General features: G+C 38.0%; 1 protein-coding gene across 2 annotated transcripts; it reads right to left on the bottom strand.

The window, feature by feature from the left end:
- Positions 1-524: 524 nt before the first annotated feature.
- Positions 525-16,029, bottom strand: ogg1 (8-oxoguanine DNA glycosylase). 2 transcript variants are annotated; one of them, XM_061904249.1, is made up of 7 exons: positions 15,824-16,029; positions 13,625-13,965; positions 13,433-13,546; positions 11,869-12,047; positions 11,646-11,793; positions 11,503-11,552; positions 525-11,428 (listed from the first exon to the last, which is right to left on the bottom strand). In XM_061904249.1, the coding sequence occupies exons 1-7, from the start codon at positions 15,931-15,933 to the stop codon at positions 11,249-11,251; spliced, it is 1,122 nt and encodes a 373-aa protein (XP_061760233.1). In that variant the 5' UTR covers positions 15,934-16,029; the 3' UTR covers positions 525-11,248. The 2 variants fall into 2 exon arrangements, with proteins under 2 accessions (XP_061760233.1, XP_061760232.1); XM_061904248.1 differs by having other exon boundaries at positions 13,367-13,546; positions 15,824-16,028.
- Positions 16,030-16,312: the final 283 nt, after the last annotated feature.

The following is a 16,312-nucleotide window of genomic DNA, read 5'->3' as shown; positions in this document are numbered from 1 at the left end:
ACACTTACATCATGTGTTGTCTTCATTATAAGACTTTTAAAGTCATGTTGATAGTAGCTAATATGGACACTTACATCATGTGTTGTCTTCATTATAAGACTTTTAAAGTCATTTTAATAGTAGGCTAATATAGACACATCGTGTGTTGTCTTCATTATAAGACTTTTAAAGTCATTTTGATAGTAGGCTAATATAGACACTTACATCATGTGTTGTCTTCATTATAAGACTTTTAAAGTCATTTTGATAGTAGGCTAATATAGACACTTACATCTTGTGTTGTCTTCATTATAATACTTTTAAAGTCATTTTGATAGGAGGCTAATATAGACACTTACATCATGTGTTGTCTTCATTATAAGACTGTTAAAGTCATTTTGATTCTAGGCTATTATCATATCAAATCAAATCAACTTCATTTATAAAGCACATTTAACATTTACCACAGGGGTAGCCTAAATGCTGTACAATGGGCAGGTTAAAAGATAATATGAGAACCCAGCAGACACAACACAACACAAACAGAACATGATAAAAATTAAAAAAATTAAAAATAAAAACAGGTTCACAGCAGGTGTATAATGGGGCGCCATTGCAGGATAGCTATCACTCAGTGTTAAAAGCCAAGGAATAAAGGTATGTTTTCAAGAGAGATTTAAAAACAGGAAGAGAGGAGGCTTGTCTAACACACAGAGGTAGGTCGTTCCAGACACTTACATAATGTGTTGTCGTCATTATAACATTTATGTAAGGATTTTAAAGTAATTTTGATAGTAGGCTTATATAGACACTTACATCATGTGTTGTCTTCATTATAACACTTATATCAGACTTTTAAAGTCATTTTGACAGTAGGCTAATATGGACATGTACATCATGTGTTGTCTCCATTATAAGACTTTTAAAGTCAGTTTGATAGTAGGCTAATATAGACACTTACTTCATGTGTTGCCTTCATTATAACACTTATGTAAGGCTTTTAATTTTTTGTGGCTCCAGACAGATTTTTTTGTTGTATTTTTGGTCCAATATGGCTCTTTCAACATTTTGGGTTGCTGACCCCTGCTATAGTGTATTGCAAAACTATTTGTGTGAGATAAAAACAAATAGTTAAATATCTGCTTGTCACCTTTATTTATGATTTTAAAGCAAGTTATACATAACAAAATGTAATAATCAAATGCACATGCATTTAGATTAATCACAGGTTAATACCCACCTGCATAATGAAAATTAATTTTAAAGAAACGGCCCTTTGAAAGCAGCCATTACTGCAATGTGGCCCTCAATGAAAATGAGTTTGACACCCCTGTGCTAAAGAGTTCAATCTTTGTCTCATCTGACTAGAAAATTTGGTTTGTCATGGTCTGAGAGTCTTTCAGGTGCATTTTTGTTAACCTTTTACAAAGAAATGGAATACCAGAAGCAAGAGTACTCCATAAAACATCAAGACTCTGGACAAATAATAAATACAACAAGAAAAATAAAGGACCCAAATAGGGAACTAATGATGATGCAGTCTCCTCCTACATCAAAAATAATTGTTTTTAGGATCAAAACAATAGCACCATTAAATCCAAAAACAAACATGTCAGCTATTCATTTCAATAGCACAAGTATATATGCAAACTACTACAACATGAAGCTTTTCTTTTAACAACTAAACAAACCTTTCCAAGTGACCGCTATCTAGAAACATGGATTGATGCTAAAAATGTCATCCATAGTAATCTGGAAAAATACGAACTGAATTAGATCGACGGAAACATCAAGAAAGGAGGAGTAGTGGCATACATGATGAAGGATCTCAACTATAAATAAGTGTTGAAAAACATGTCATTTAGTTTTGATCATATTTTACAATGTATAACAATTGAAAAAAGAGCAAAAATACCTTAGTCAGCTGTACATAAAAACATAAGTTTTGAAATGTTAGTTAAGGCACGTATCAAACTCAAGGCCCGGGGGACAAATCTCGCCCACTACATCGTTTTATGTGGCCCACAAAAAACCTCTAAATGTGAGTCAATAAGGAATTTCACTTTTTTTTTTTATTTTGACAGAAAAAATAATGTATCACATGAAACTGCAGTTCTTCTAAACTTCATATTATCCATCAATCCTTTCTACCACTTATTCCCTTTTCGGGTCGCGGGGGGTGCTGGAACCTATCTCAGCTACAATCGGGCGGAAGGCGGTGTACACCCTGGACAAGACGCCATCTCATCACAGGGCCAACACAGATACACAGACATTTACACTCATATTCTCACACTAGGGCCAATTTTAGTGTTGCCAATCAACTTTTTATGTGGTGTAAAAAGCTATTCCAAGCATTTTTCTGTCTTTGAAACCCTTTTTAGACTTACACTTCCTTTTTATTGTCATTCAAATTTAAACTTTTTTAAATTAATTCTACAATGGTTGAACTTTAATATCCGCTTTTTACCTTGACCTTTGATTGCAAATGAATTTTTTCATCAGCTTGTTGGCATACAGTATGATAGTAACCAAAAAAAGGGGCAATGGGATGATAATATCATCTGGTGATTATACATTTATGGTTTCTGCGCTCCGCGACCCCAGAGGGAATAAGCGGTAGGAAATGGACGGATGGATGGTTTCTTATTTACAAGTGGCCCATTGAGGGGCAGCCATATGTGACATAGTTCACGATGAAAATGAGCTTGACATACTTGGTTCAAGACAATCTTTACTGAAATCATTAAAAAAAGTAATTTTCTTACATAGGGACTTCAACATGGACCTTTTGAATACCAATAAGCAAAATACAATTGATTTCTTCATAGATGCAATGTATAGCATGAGTTTTTGACCTAAAATGACAAGATTTGCAGGATAATATATAAGAATAAATCAAATCAAATCACAATTCAAACAACTATTTATTCATGAGATCTTTATTGATTATTTTTAACTTAATTGTTTTAAAATTGAGCAGAGGAATTGAGAAAATGTGTCAGAAATTAATATTAAAACGGGTAGGATTACACAAGCTTTGCTTCTTTTAATTCTGTTTCGGACATGCAGTGATGAAAAACTGTAAATATGTGATTTACCACATTATAACTGTATGCACTGTATGAACCATTATCATTTATTTCTACCACCCTTGCCCAAGAATATAGTGAATACATTCCAACTTGTCATTTCAACTGATCTTGGTATAGGAGCTGTGAAGTTCAGTGCTGGAACAGACGGTACTGGCTCTCCCTCAGCTTCTGCAAGGCACTGAACTTTCATCATTTGCCAGCCAAGCCTTAGTTCCATCAGATGTAAGAAAGTGTTAATCACCTCCGGGAAATAAGCCTAGCTTTTTATCTAGAATAGCCAAAAACTTAATCTGCCAATGTCAACTTCTCAACTCAACTATTTATGTCTGTGGTTGTCTAGACATCCAAAAACTAATTTTTCCCAACTGCCGGCCCCCAAAACAGACTTCCACGAAGAGCGGCTGCAAAAGTTTTGGTTGTCACCAGTTATACCACATTCAACGTGAATCAACATATAGCTGAATAGTTTAACCATCTTAAGCAACCTATCCCTCACTGTAATACACCTAGTGATATTCCATCAATCCATTTCTACAGCTTGTCCCTTTCAGGGTCACGGGAGGTGCTGGAGCCTATCTTCAGCAGTAAAAACAGCCATTGCAGAAGTTGGATGATGAATGTTTATACCATTAATGGTGATTTCAATGGACTAAACTAAATGGACAAACAATGAGAATTGTCTTTTGGGGCAGACAAAACACTACATTCCTACACACACTGCAAATTGTTGCGCCCCCTGGTGCCTCTGTTAAGTAAATCATCCCACAAAGAAAAAGATGAGCGGAAGTACTCCCAGATTGGGACATTTGATTGATTGATTGATTGAAACTTTTATTAGTAGTTTGCACAGTTCAGTACATATTCCGTACAATTGACCACTAAATGGTAACACCCGAATAAGTTTTTCAACTTGTTTAAGTCGGGGTCTACGTTAATTAATTCATGGTACAAATATGTACCATCAGCTTAATACAGTCATCACACAAGTTAATTATCATAATATTTACATTGAATTATTTACATTATTTACAATCCGGGGGTTGGGATGAGAAGCTTTGGTTGATATTAGTACTTCAGTCATCAACAATTGCATCAACAGAGAAATGGACATTGAAACAGTGTAGGTCTTACTTAGTAGGATATGTACAGCCAGCAGAGAACATAGTGAGTTCAGATAGCATAAGAACAAGTATATACATTAAAAATACATTTGATTATTTACATTAGGTTATTTACAATCCGGGGAGATGGGATGTGAATGGAGGAGGGTATTAGTAAAGGGTTGAAGTTGCCTGGAGGTGTTGTTTTAGAGCGCTTTTGAAGGAGGATAGAGATGCACTTACTTTTACACCTGTTGGGAGTGCATTCCACATTGATGTGGCATAGAAAGATAATGAGTTCAGACCTCTGTTAGATTGGAATCTGGGTTTAACATGGTTTGTGGAGCTCCCCCTGGTGTTGTGGTTATGGCGCTCATTTACGTTAAGGAAGTAGTTTGACATGTACTTCGGTATCAGGGAAGTGTAGCAGATTTTATAGACTAGGCTCAGTGCAAGTTGTTATACTCTGTCCTCCACCCTGAGCCAGCCCACTTTGGGGAAGTGGGTTGTAGTGAGGTGTGATCTGAGGTGGAGGTCTAAAAGTAACCGGACTAGCTTGTCCTGGGATCTTTGGAGTCTATATTTGAGGGTTTTGGAGGTGCTGGGGTACCAGGAGGTGCAAGCGTAATCAAAAAAGGGTTGAATGAGAGTTTCCGCTCGAATCTTCAAGGTGCTTTTGTTGACCAGAGAGGAGATTCTGTAGAGGGATCTCGTTCTTTGTTTGACCTTCTTGATTACCTTGGTTGCCATTTTATCACAGGAAAGATTGGCCTCTAGAATGCAACCTAGGTAGTTGATCTCATCTTTCCTGGTGATAACAATGTCACCCACTTTTATAGTGAAGTCACGGACTTTCTTAAGGTTGATATGGGACCCAAATAGGATGGATTGCGTTTTACCTAAGTGTATGGATAGCTTGCTGTCAGCGAGCCAGGTGCAAATATTAAATAATTCAGCACTGAGGATTTGTTCCACCTGTGATTTGTCCTTGCCGGATACCATCCGCAAACAGAAACAGTTCACTTACGTATATTAGGAACAGTAAAGGTCCTAGTATACTGCCTTGGGGGACTCCACAGCTTACTGAGAGGGGAGGGGACACGGTGCCGTTCACCTCTACCACCTGTTTCCTCCCCTCCAAGTAAGATTGCATCTAGCTCGATGCAGTTTTATCGAATCCGATTGCTCTGAGCTTATCCAACAGTATAGCGTGGTTAACGGTGTCAAAGGCCTTCTAAATGTCCAGCACGACCATGCCGCAGTATTTGCCCGCGTCCACCTCATGTTTGATGTGGTCGGTCAGATAGAGAAGGCATGTGTCAGTGGAGTGGTTAGTTCTGAAGCCGGATTGGAATTTGTACATTAGTTTATTAGTAGCAAAGTATCTATCGACCTGTTCATAAACTATTTTTTCCATTACTTACGAAATGGAACTGATAATTGAAACAGGTCGGTAGTTACCAGGTTCTAATTTGCTTCCTTTTTTATAAAGGGGGGTTACTCTTGCTATCTTAAAATCCTTGGGTACTTGGCCTTGTTTGATTGAGAAGTTTATTATATGTGTGATTATTGGGGCAATGGTGGTGGCAGAGTCCATGAGGAATCTGGGGGGGATATTGTCAAGGCCGGTGGCCTTGTTTGGGTGGAGCGCGCTCAATTTATTAAGTACCTCGTCAGCTGAGACCATTTCTAATTTGAAATTGTTGTTGATTACTCCTAGCTTTCTGTAGAAGGCTTTAATGTGTTCTACACCAAAGTGACCAGAGTGATGGGACAGCTTGTTAACGAGAGTTGTGGATATGCTGGTGAAAAAGGTGTTAAGTCTGCTTGCTACCTCCATTTTGTCTGTTATGAGGGAGTCACCTCCCTTGATGTTGATGTTGGTGAGTCTGGTTTTAAGTTTCAGGCTGCATCCAGGAAGCTGGTTGTTGAGAATTTCCCAGAGCTCAAGTGGCATATTTGTGTTTTCCTCTGTTTTTTCATTGATGTCATTTTTTTAAGGATTTAGTCAGGTTGTTTGTCTTATTTCTTAACTTATTGCATTTCTTTTTGAGTGTTGAAAGGAGTGATTTGAGGTTATTATTATTGGGTTGTTTATCTACTTCGGTTTTACACTTTTGGTATTCAAAGTATTTTCTATCTCTGTCTTTTATGGCAGCTAATAGGTCTGGATTGATCCATGGTTCAGAGTGGGCTTTGATCCTGATTGTTCTCACGGGAGCCATATCATTTAGTATCGCTAGGAACGCTGTTTTGAAGCGATCCCAAGCAGTTTCAACCAGGTTGCTCATGAGCACAGGGGACCAGTCCCACTCACCCAATTTAAGGTTGAAATTATCACTGGAGTATGTTTTAAGGAATCTGGATTGAGCTGTTATGTGGCCATTGGCTTTGGGTTTAGTTATTTTGCGCATGCAGAAGGTTATATAGTGGTCGCTAAGATCACAGATCATGATCCTACTATTTTTTATGTTATGCCGGTCTGATGTGAGGATGTGACAAAACACCAGCTGAGACCCATCACTTACATAACACAGTGTTATGTGTTTTTTGTTGAGACTTGTGGTCTTTCCTCTTAAATTCATGTGCTCACCTACACCCGACATGCACCCCCCCTTTTTTGTTTCGATTTTGCTGCTCTCTCATTGCTCTTCTAACAGTGCTGTTGTTTTCCGGCCTCACTCTGCCCTAAAGCAGGGCCCCAGCCTGCATCCAGCTTAACTGGAGTGAGCATGAACGCTGACTCACATGTTTATTAACACACATGGCTGCACACTCTTCCACAAATAAACAACGCCTATGGTTGTACAACATAAAGATGTAACACACAGTTGCATTTGATGCAACTGACTCCCTGGAGCGTGAATTTTACATTCCATGTAGTATAACAATTCAGTAAAATTATGCCACATTTTACATTATTTATGTCCACCATTACATCCCTGCTTGGTACTCAGCATCAAGGGTTGGAATTGGGGGTTAAATCACCAAAAATGACTCCCGGGTGCAGCACCCCTGCTGCCCACTGCTCCTCACTGCTCCCCTCACCTCCCAGGGGATGATCAAGGGGATGGGTCAAATGCAGAGGACAAATTTAACCACACCTAGTATGTGTGTGTGACAATCATTGGTATTTTAACATTAACACAGTATATTGTTATTGTGACAAACACCAAAGCACTGGCAAGACTGTCATGCCTGCTGTAAAGAGACTAGCTGGCCTATAGCAGGCTTTGGCATTTTCGATATCACCCACAATGGCCATATAGGTAGGCTTTGTTTGCAAACACGCTCATTGTTGCTTATCATTTATCCAGTGATACTTATATGCCGACGACATGTGTGATTGTCAACTACCACAATCGAAGTGGGAGAGATAAATCATTTCTGGACAGAGGGAAGCAGCTGAACAGAAGATTGAATGGCAAATCAATCAAATCAGATGTGACGTGCAATGAACAACTAAGTGTTTGTTTGGAATATTTCAATTCAGGTAATTGATTATTTTTTTAAATTTACGGTAACCTTTATTTATTAAGGAAAAAAATCCCATTGAGATTAAAAACATCTTTTTCAAGGGAGTCGTGGCCAAGAGGTGGCAAAGTTACAAATAAAATTACATTCACATTACACATTAAAATGACAGGATGGACATCAAGTAAAACAGTTACATTTAACTGAGGCTGCTTCAATACTCTCTCAGTTTAGACTTAAAAGCATTTAAGGACATAAAATCAGTCAGCTTCCAGTCTCTTTGTGACATGTTCCAAGCACATGATACCATGAATTGATTTACATGGACCCCAAGTTGAAAAACCTATTCGGGTGTAACCATTTAGTGGTCAATTGTATGGAATATGTACTGTACTGTGCAATCTACTAATAAAAGTTTCAATGAATCAATCACAAGGAGCTGCATAGACAAAATATTTTTTTCCTCAGTTCAGTGCAAGCAAAAGGCCCAGAGAGCAACAGCTGATCGTTGGATCTCAGAGCAGAAGAGTCCGTACATCTGTGTATAATCAATTTACAAATGTAATCATGCAATAGTCCCAGAAGAGCCTTGTAAATAAAAGTCTACCAATGACAATGTCTCCTAGTGGACCGAGAACGCCATCCCAGCTGGGGGTACAAGTCACAGTGGTGTGTCATCCCTCTACAGTTTGTGATGAACCTCAAAGAAGCATGGTAAACAGAGTCGACCCTCTGAAGACAGGAACGAGTAGCATTCATATAAAAAAAGATCACCATCATCTAGGACAGATAAAAATGTGGCAGAGAGAAGGCGTTTTTTTAAACTAAAAGAAAAACATCTCTTATATAAGTAAGAAAAAAACTCATTTAAGTTTTTGTTTTTTCACCTGTTTATCATTAAAAGGTTTAAAAGCGAGAGAGTCATCAATTGAAACACCAGGGTATTTAAAGTTAAAAAGTTAAAGTACCAATGATTGTCACACACACACTAGGTGTGGTGAAATTATTCCCTGCATTTTGTCCAGGGTGTACCCCGCCTTCCGCCCGATTGTAGCTGAGATAGGCGCCAGCGCCCCCCGCGACCCCGAAAGGGAAGAAGCGGTAGAAAATGGATGGATGGATGGATTGACCTATCACCCTTGATCAGCCCCTGGGTGATGAGGGGAGCAGTGAGCAGCAGCAGTGGCCGCGCCCGGGAATCATTTTGGTGATTTAAACCCCAATTCCAACCCTTGATGCAGAGTGTCTAGTGTTCATGCAACACTTCTATGATGTTCCCTTCAAGAGTGGACACTATACCAGGGAGGTTTGAGGCACCTTTTTATGTTTGGAAAACACTATACCGTAAGTTTTGTCTTGTCAGCATTGAGAACCAGTTTTAAGTCAATAAGTGGATTTTACATGTTCAGGAGATGATTCAAAGCAATAAATAATTGTATCAACAGCATAAAAATGCATTTTAGCATCTTAGAAATGTTGTTTGAGATAATTAATGTACAAGACAAATAAGAGCGGCCCCAAAACAGAACCCCGAGGCATTCCTTTATGAACAGTGACACATTCTGAGCAAAGGCCCTCATATTTAATACACAAGGTCCTGTTTCTAAATAATTTGAAAACCAAGCTACCGTATGTTCTGACAGACTAATGAGAAACAGCCTGTGTTTTAATATAGCGTGGTCGACAGTGTCAAGCTCTTTGGAGAGATCAATTAAAAGTGAGGCACAGTACTGTTTTTATCAAGCACTACCATGATGTCATTTACCACCGTCATTTATGCTGTTTCCTGAAGCCTGGTTGAAGAACTATTTCACAGATCACTAACAAGAGATTCCAGATGTTTTGATAAGGCACATAAATGTGATAATTGCCTTTAATTTGAAAGAACTGCTGGATCACCTCCCTTTATGATTTCCAAACTGATGGAATGTCTTTGTTTATAATTGAAAGTGGCTCTGCTGTAAAATCAGCTGTCAGCTTTAAAAAATAAGGCTCAATCAAGTCAGGTCCAGAAGGCTTTCTGTGGTCTAATATTTTTAGGGGTTTATGCACTTCAAGACAAGTAAAAGGTGCAAAATTCAAAGAATCTCTAGAAAACATGGGAGATTCTGTACAAGGAGTCTCCATAGTTGTCCCTTTTGAGTCAAATAGAGAACCAGAGAATACGAAATGCGGGTTAAAACAATTCAAGACTTCAGTTTCATCATAAACTGGCACTGATTCTTTAAGTACAAATGCAGGAAAAGTTGTTATGTTTTAATACAATTTTGTAAGCAGAAACAAATTAAAAAAAGAACAACTCCACTTTGCGTTAACCTGATGTCCTTGGTCGAAGAACTTTGGTAGTACTGTAGTTGTATTGTATCTGGACTGTGGCCTCTACATAAAACTAAAGAGATACAACATGAGAACAACATTCTCCCAATAATGGTGTTGAGATGACCTAAGATTGGTTATCCGTGATTATTGTTCTAGGTTGTCAAACTTGGGTCAGATCATTTCTGCAAGTGTATGACTCTCGCCTTGACAACACAATACCTACGGATTTTAGACGGACAAACACTAATGTCACAAACCCATCCATCCATCCATTTTCTAACGCTTGTCCATTTACACAAAAAAGGGTCATAGCTTTCTAAAATCTTATCATCTTTAAAGTCATTGAAGATGTAAAATGGGCTTGGTTGAAAAACTGAGTAGTTCACTAAGTTCGGGTATGAAACATTGGGGAAGATGTTTTGATCTCTACTCCACTCAGACTTGTCGATCGGGTCAGGATCCTCCCATTCAATAACAGCTGTTTTCTCCTTACAACGAAAAAGGACTTACCTATTGACTCACAGTATTTGACCATCATATCAAAGCCGGTAAAATGTTATTTTGTTTGGGAATTTCACGCGTAGTGTTATTGTAAACAATGACTCTTGGTGAACAAAGCCTACCAATATTGTGAGTTACTTTACCTAAATCCGAATCCGTCTATAAACAAGTGGACACTTTGCAGCCACTAAATTAAATCGACACAAAGACACTGGCAAAACACGACATACGCATTAGTGACATCTTTATGTTAGATAAGAACATGAAACCAAAGATGGCATAGATACTGACAGACCACATCCCCCCAGTAAACTCTGCAACTTGATCCTAATTTGCTCTAAGAATAGACTGAACAAAGCCAATGACCCATATTTGACGTTAAAAGATGCAAAGAAATACAGTAAAGCATATTCAAGTGCATACTGCCGCCAAGAGGCCACTGCTGGCTGTAGTGGAGTTATCTGGCTTTACATTTGGATTTTGAAATATCAGTAGCTGTGTGTGATCATGTGGCGATACAGCAGCGTAAAAGTTATTTCATGTATATGTAAAAAAAAAAAAGTTACCGCAGTGCTGAATTTCTAAATTCATGGAAAATTGGACACAGAAGGGTTTACATAGAAACTAATTTGTTCTCAAAATATCATCGATCCATCCATCCATTTCCTACCGCTTATTCCCTTTTGGGGTCACGGGGGGCGCTGGTGCCTATCTCAGCTACAAAATATCATGACAGGTTGATTAATACCATAAATTGACATTGTAGAAAAGTATGTTATACTACCTACTCAACTGTCCCTTATTTAGTTTCTGTTTAACAACAGTTGCTTTTTTTCCAGTCTTAATATTTGGCTTCTTGCATATTACCATGTTTTCACCGTCTGACTCATTCTTTGGCTTCTTCAAATTAGGTCTTTCTTTCAGCTTTTGGAATTTCTTGAGATCCGCACAGAACAAAACCTAAACAATGGAAAGACTTATAATATTGTGGTCAAGCAGCACACAGACAGATGTTGAATAATGGACACACTTACAGATTGTGCCCAACCAGCATAAGGACCCCACAGCTTCCTGAAGAAATCCCCTGTTGTAAAAGTAAAAGTAAATATTATCTTTAACGTGTATGACCTATGTAAACACTTTCAACATTTGACTGATAAAATGCATGGACAAAAACCTATGTCTCTGTGAAGTTTTTCTGTGATGCTTTTTGGTTCATTGACAGCAATGTATTTGTAATCACGCTTGGCAATCTGCCACACATGTGTATCAATTGGCACTGCATCAGCCTTATCAAGGGACATCAGACATACACAATCTGCCACCTGCAGAATGACACGAAGCACAAGTTATTTTTTTAGAATATCACTCCAGAGCAACTTGTCCTTTTGCTGCTTTACCTTAGTGCCCACTCCGGGAAGGGTACGCAGGGCATCACGGGCCTCCACATATGGCACACTACGTAGACCTTCAAGCCATTCGGGACCATGATTGTCCAAAATCTGCTTTGCACTTTGTTGCAGGAACCGAGCTCTGTATCCAAAACCAAGCTCCCTGAGACATGCTTCGACACTGCTATCTGCAATTTACACAAGTATGTTATTGCTATGTTTACATAGGGAAAATACAGCGTACAGCAGGAGTCACCAACCTTTTTGAAACCAAGAGCTACTTCTTGGGTACTGATTAATGCGAAGGGCTACCAGTCTGATACACACTTAAATTAATTGCCAAAAAAAGCCAATTTGCTCAATTTACCTTTAATAAATAAATCTATATATATATAAAAAAATGGGTATTTCTGTCTGTCATTCCATTGCACATTTTTTATCCTTTTACGGAAGTTTTTTTGTAGAGAATAAAGGATAAAAAAAACACTTAATTGAACGGTTTAAAAGAGGAGAAAACACGAAAAAAATTAAAATTAAATTTTGAAACATAGTTTATCTTCAATTTCGACTCTTTAAAGTTCAAAATTCAACCCAAAAAAATGAAGAGAAAAAGTAGCTAATTTGAATCTTTTTGAAAAAAATATTAAAAAGTATTTATGGAACATCATTAGTAATTTTTCATGATTAAGATTAATTTTAGGATTTTGATGACAAGTTTTAAATAGGTTAAAATCCAATCTGCACTTTGTTAGAATATATAACAAATTTGACTAAACTATATTTCTAACAAAGACAAATCATTATTTCTTTTAGATTTTCCAGAACAAAAATTTTAAAATAAATTCAAAAGACTTTGAAATAAGATTTAAATTTGATTCTACAAATTTTTTAGAATGTCAGAATAATTTTTTGGAATTTTAATCATAAGTTTGAAGAAATATTTCACGAATATTCTTTGTCGAAAAAACAGAAGCTAAAATGAAGAATTAAATTAAAATGTAGTTATTATTCTTTACAATAATAATTTAAAAAAAAATACTTGAACATTGTTTTAAATTGTCAGGAAAGAAGAGGAAGGAATTTAAGGTTGTATTTTTTCTCTACAATTGTCTTTCTGAAAGTTATAAGAAGCTAAGTAAAAAAAAAAAAAAAAAAAATGTATTTCAACAAATATTTTAAATATTTTCTTGGATTTTCAAATTCTATTTGAGTTTTGTCTCTCTTAGAATTCAAAATGTCGAGCAAAGCGAGACCAGATTGCTAGTAAATAAATAAAATAAAAAAAATAGAGGCAGCTCACTGGTAAGTGCTGCTGTTTGAGCTTTTTTTAGAACAGGCCGGCGGGCTACTCATCTGGTCCTTACGGGCTACCTGATGCCCGCGTGCACCGCGTTGGTGACCCCTGGTATAAAGTAACACTTTAAAATTTGAGGCAACTGCACGGAAAAAAGGATATTTTAGTATTTCCTGTTTGATAGATGAACACCTTTAACAACTTGTACTGCACCTGCTAATGCAGACAGCGAAGGAAAGTTGTAGTAGGAGATTTGATCCAGTTGACAGAGTAGGTTACCCCTGGCCTGACAGAGCCTCTCCACCATGCCTTGGATACGAGAAATGTGGTTGTTTGAGGTGCAAATGAAGGAAAATAGGCATTCAGTCGGGTCCTGGCGGAGCATTCGTACACCTGTAGAAAAAAAGTGAAAAGATTCTCTTTAATTTTGGACAGTTGGATTCACACCATTGCAGGCAAGCACACACTGACCGGTGAAGATGTCTGCGATTTGCTTAAAGTGGGGGTCTGTTGCTGCCCATTTCCTGTACAGATCCTTCAGATTCACATTTAGCTGGAAGTAATCTCTCAGCATTACCTCTTCCTTTTTATCATTCTGTACGGTTACAGCCACTGCCTCCTCCTCTTCTTTCTTAACAACTCCTCTAAATCTAATCTGTGATTTGTTTTCTCCAATTGGTCCAACTCCTGTATCCACGTGCCTGTCATTTCTTTGGTAAACATGGTACCACAAAATATCTTCTGTTTGGGTCAGAGTCCACACTTGTCCTCCTATCACTCCAGTCCAGTGGTTTTCTGATGTCTCTCTCCAACTGTGGGAAAATATGTGTGCAATATTATTAATAACGGTAATGCATTCTGGTGTCGTGAGTTTGCATGTAGACTGCCAGATATTTCTGCTTTACAGTACACAACACTTGTAGCAGAGGTGTGGATTTCTGTCAATTCTGTTATTCTCAAGCCATCACCAAACTAAATAATGTACTAAAAACGAGCCATGTGCAATGAACTTGAGACTATTTTTTTTTTAAATACAGAATTGGCCTATTTTATTTTCACTGCATATTTTGGCACTATTTGCTTGCATGCATGTGTGTAGTGTGGATGTCAAGTATGAATGAAAATAATATTTTTTAAGTAATTATTGATTTTATATATTAGTTATTTTGGGTTTCACCTTAAAATTAAATTTCAATGTATTTATCTTAAAAGACTGTCAAATTATATATATTTTAAATAAGATTAGTCACATTTTGGAATTTGGAGTAATCATAATTGATCACAGGTAATTACTTTCTTGCATAATACAAACAATTGCAGAAGAAAAAAAGATCCTAATATTACAAAAGCAATAGTATTCTCAGAATTTCATCCAGGAACGTTTTGAAATGTTTTGCTTAAAGGAATTATATTTATTAGCGCAAAACGTGGCAACAAATGCATCTAAATTCCTTTCAGGCTGTATTTAGGAGTGAAATTTGCCATTGAGAACACCGGGTGGTCTTTCCTCACTTATTTCTGGTACAAAGGTATAAATTGATCTGTTCACTGACCCTATGACGGTTAAGGCAAAATAGTTTGTACGATCAAAATAAAATGCATGATTAATCTAAGTTTGTACATGATTCAAGTTATTTTGTTGTGATTAATCACATTTTGGCCCTGCGATGAGGTGGCGACTTGTGCAGGGTGTACCCCGCCTACCGCCTGAATGCAGCTGAGATAGGCTTCAGCGACCCCCCGCGACCCCAAAAGGGACAAGCTGTAGAAAATGGATGGATGGATAATCACATTTTGACAGCCCTCATTTATTTACAATGACAATAAAGGAACAGATATATGTATATGTGATAGAAACACATATCAGTATATATAATATATATTATGTAAATAGTACATACATGTTATATTATACTGTGATGAGGTGGCGACCTGTCCAGAGTGTACACCGCCTTCATCCCGAATGCAACTGAGATAGGCTCCAGTTGAAAAACTTATTCGGTTGTTACCATTTAGTGGTCAATTGTACGGAATATGTACTGAACTGTGCAATCTACTAATAAAAGTATCAATTAAAGCGACCCCCCCGCTACTCCAAAAGGGACAATCGGTAGAAAATTGATGGATGGATGTTCATGATTACATGAACACCTGTAGACGATGTGATTGGCAACACTAAATGGGCCCTCGTGTGTGAATGTGAGTGTGAATATTGTCTGTCTATCTGTGTTGGTCCTGCGATGAGGTGGCGACTTGTCCAGGGTGTATCCCGCCTTCTGCCTGAATGCAGGTGAGATAGGCTCCAGCACCCCCCGCGACCCCAAAGGGGACAAGCGGTAGAAATGGATGGATGTTATATTTTATATTGCTACTACGGTACATTTTGTGTCTATCTTATACCTGCATTGTCCTTTCCAGCCTTACCCTTTCGATCCTTTGTAAATGAGCTACTGTCTGGAACAATTTCCCTTGTGGATCATTAAAGTTTGTCTAAGTCTAAGTCTCTATCTTTGCATCTACAACAGTGCAAAAACCACTATAGAAACACTGTCTGGCAAGGCTAATTTATTGCAACCAAAACTGATGTATTCTTTGCAAAAATGATGAACGGTACCGCATAATTTCTCCATTGTGGGATCAATAAAAGTGTAGTCTATTTTACGATCTTACCGGAAGGACTGCCCGCAAGCTAGAGTTAAATCAAGACGCAACTCTGACTTTTCACAAGCTATAGATCTCCAGGTTTTTACTCCCGATGACAGGACTGCATGCCGAGACATAACTTCAGGTATTTATTGACATGCATGTATCTCCAGTGTTACTTCCTATTTTACAACCACTGAACCGGAACTTATGATACCAACCCGGAGGTTGTCACAGTGCTTTCTTTCTCCTCCCCCTTCTTCTTCTTTCAGTTGTCTGAATGTCTGATGGGTTGCAGTCAAAGCTTCAAAGGTGCATGCCGCCACCTGCTGCATGGAAGGAAGCTATCGGCGTGCCTGCCGACCAAATCCATCCATCAATTTCCTACCGCTTATTCCCTTTTGGGGTCGCGAGGGGCGCTGGCGCCTATCTCAGCTACAATCGGGCGGAAGGCAGAGTACACCCTGAACAAGTCGCCACCTCGTCGCAGGGCATACACAGATAGACAGACAACAT

The sequence above is a fragment of the Nerophis ophidion genome, linkage group LG06 (assembly GCF_033978795.1).
Source record: "Nerophis ophidion isolate RoL-2023_Sa linkage group LG06, RoL_Noph_v1.0, whole genome shotgun sequence".
Taxonomy (NCBI): domain Eukaryota; kingdom Metazoa; phylum Chordata; class Actinopteri; order Syngnathiformes; family Syngnathidae; genus Nerophis; species Nerophis ophidion.
Note: the sequence above shows the minus strand (reverse complement) of the source record. Positions and strands in the feature narration are given on the sequence as shown.

Excerpts from the sequence above, each read along its gene's own strand:
- ogg1 (XM_061904248.1), bottom strand. The coding sequence starts at position 15,933 with ATGTCTCGGCATGCAGTCCTGTCATCGGGAGTAAAAACCTGGAGATCT. Across the intron at positions 13,966-15,823 it reads GCTTGCGGGCAGTCCTTCCG|TTGGAGAGAGACATCAGAAA; the intron begins GTAAGATCGTAA and ends ATTTTCCCACAG. Across the intron at positions 12,048-13,366 it reads TTCGCTGTCTGCATTAGCAG|ATAGCAGTGTCGAAGCATGT; the intron begins GTGCAGTACAAG and ends TGTAAATTGCAG.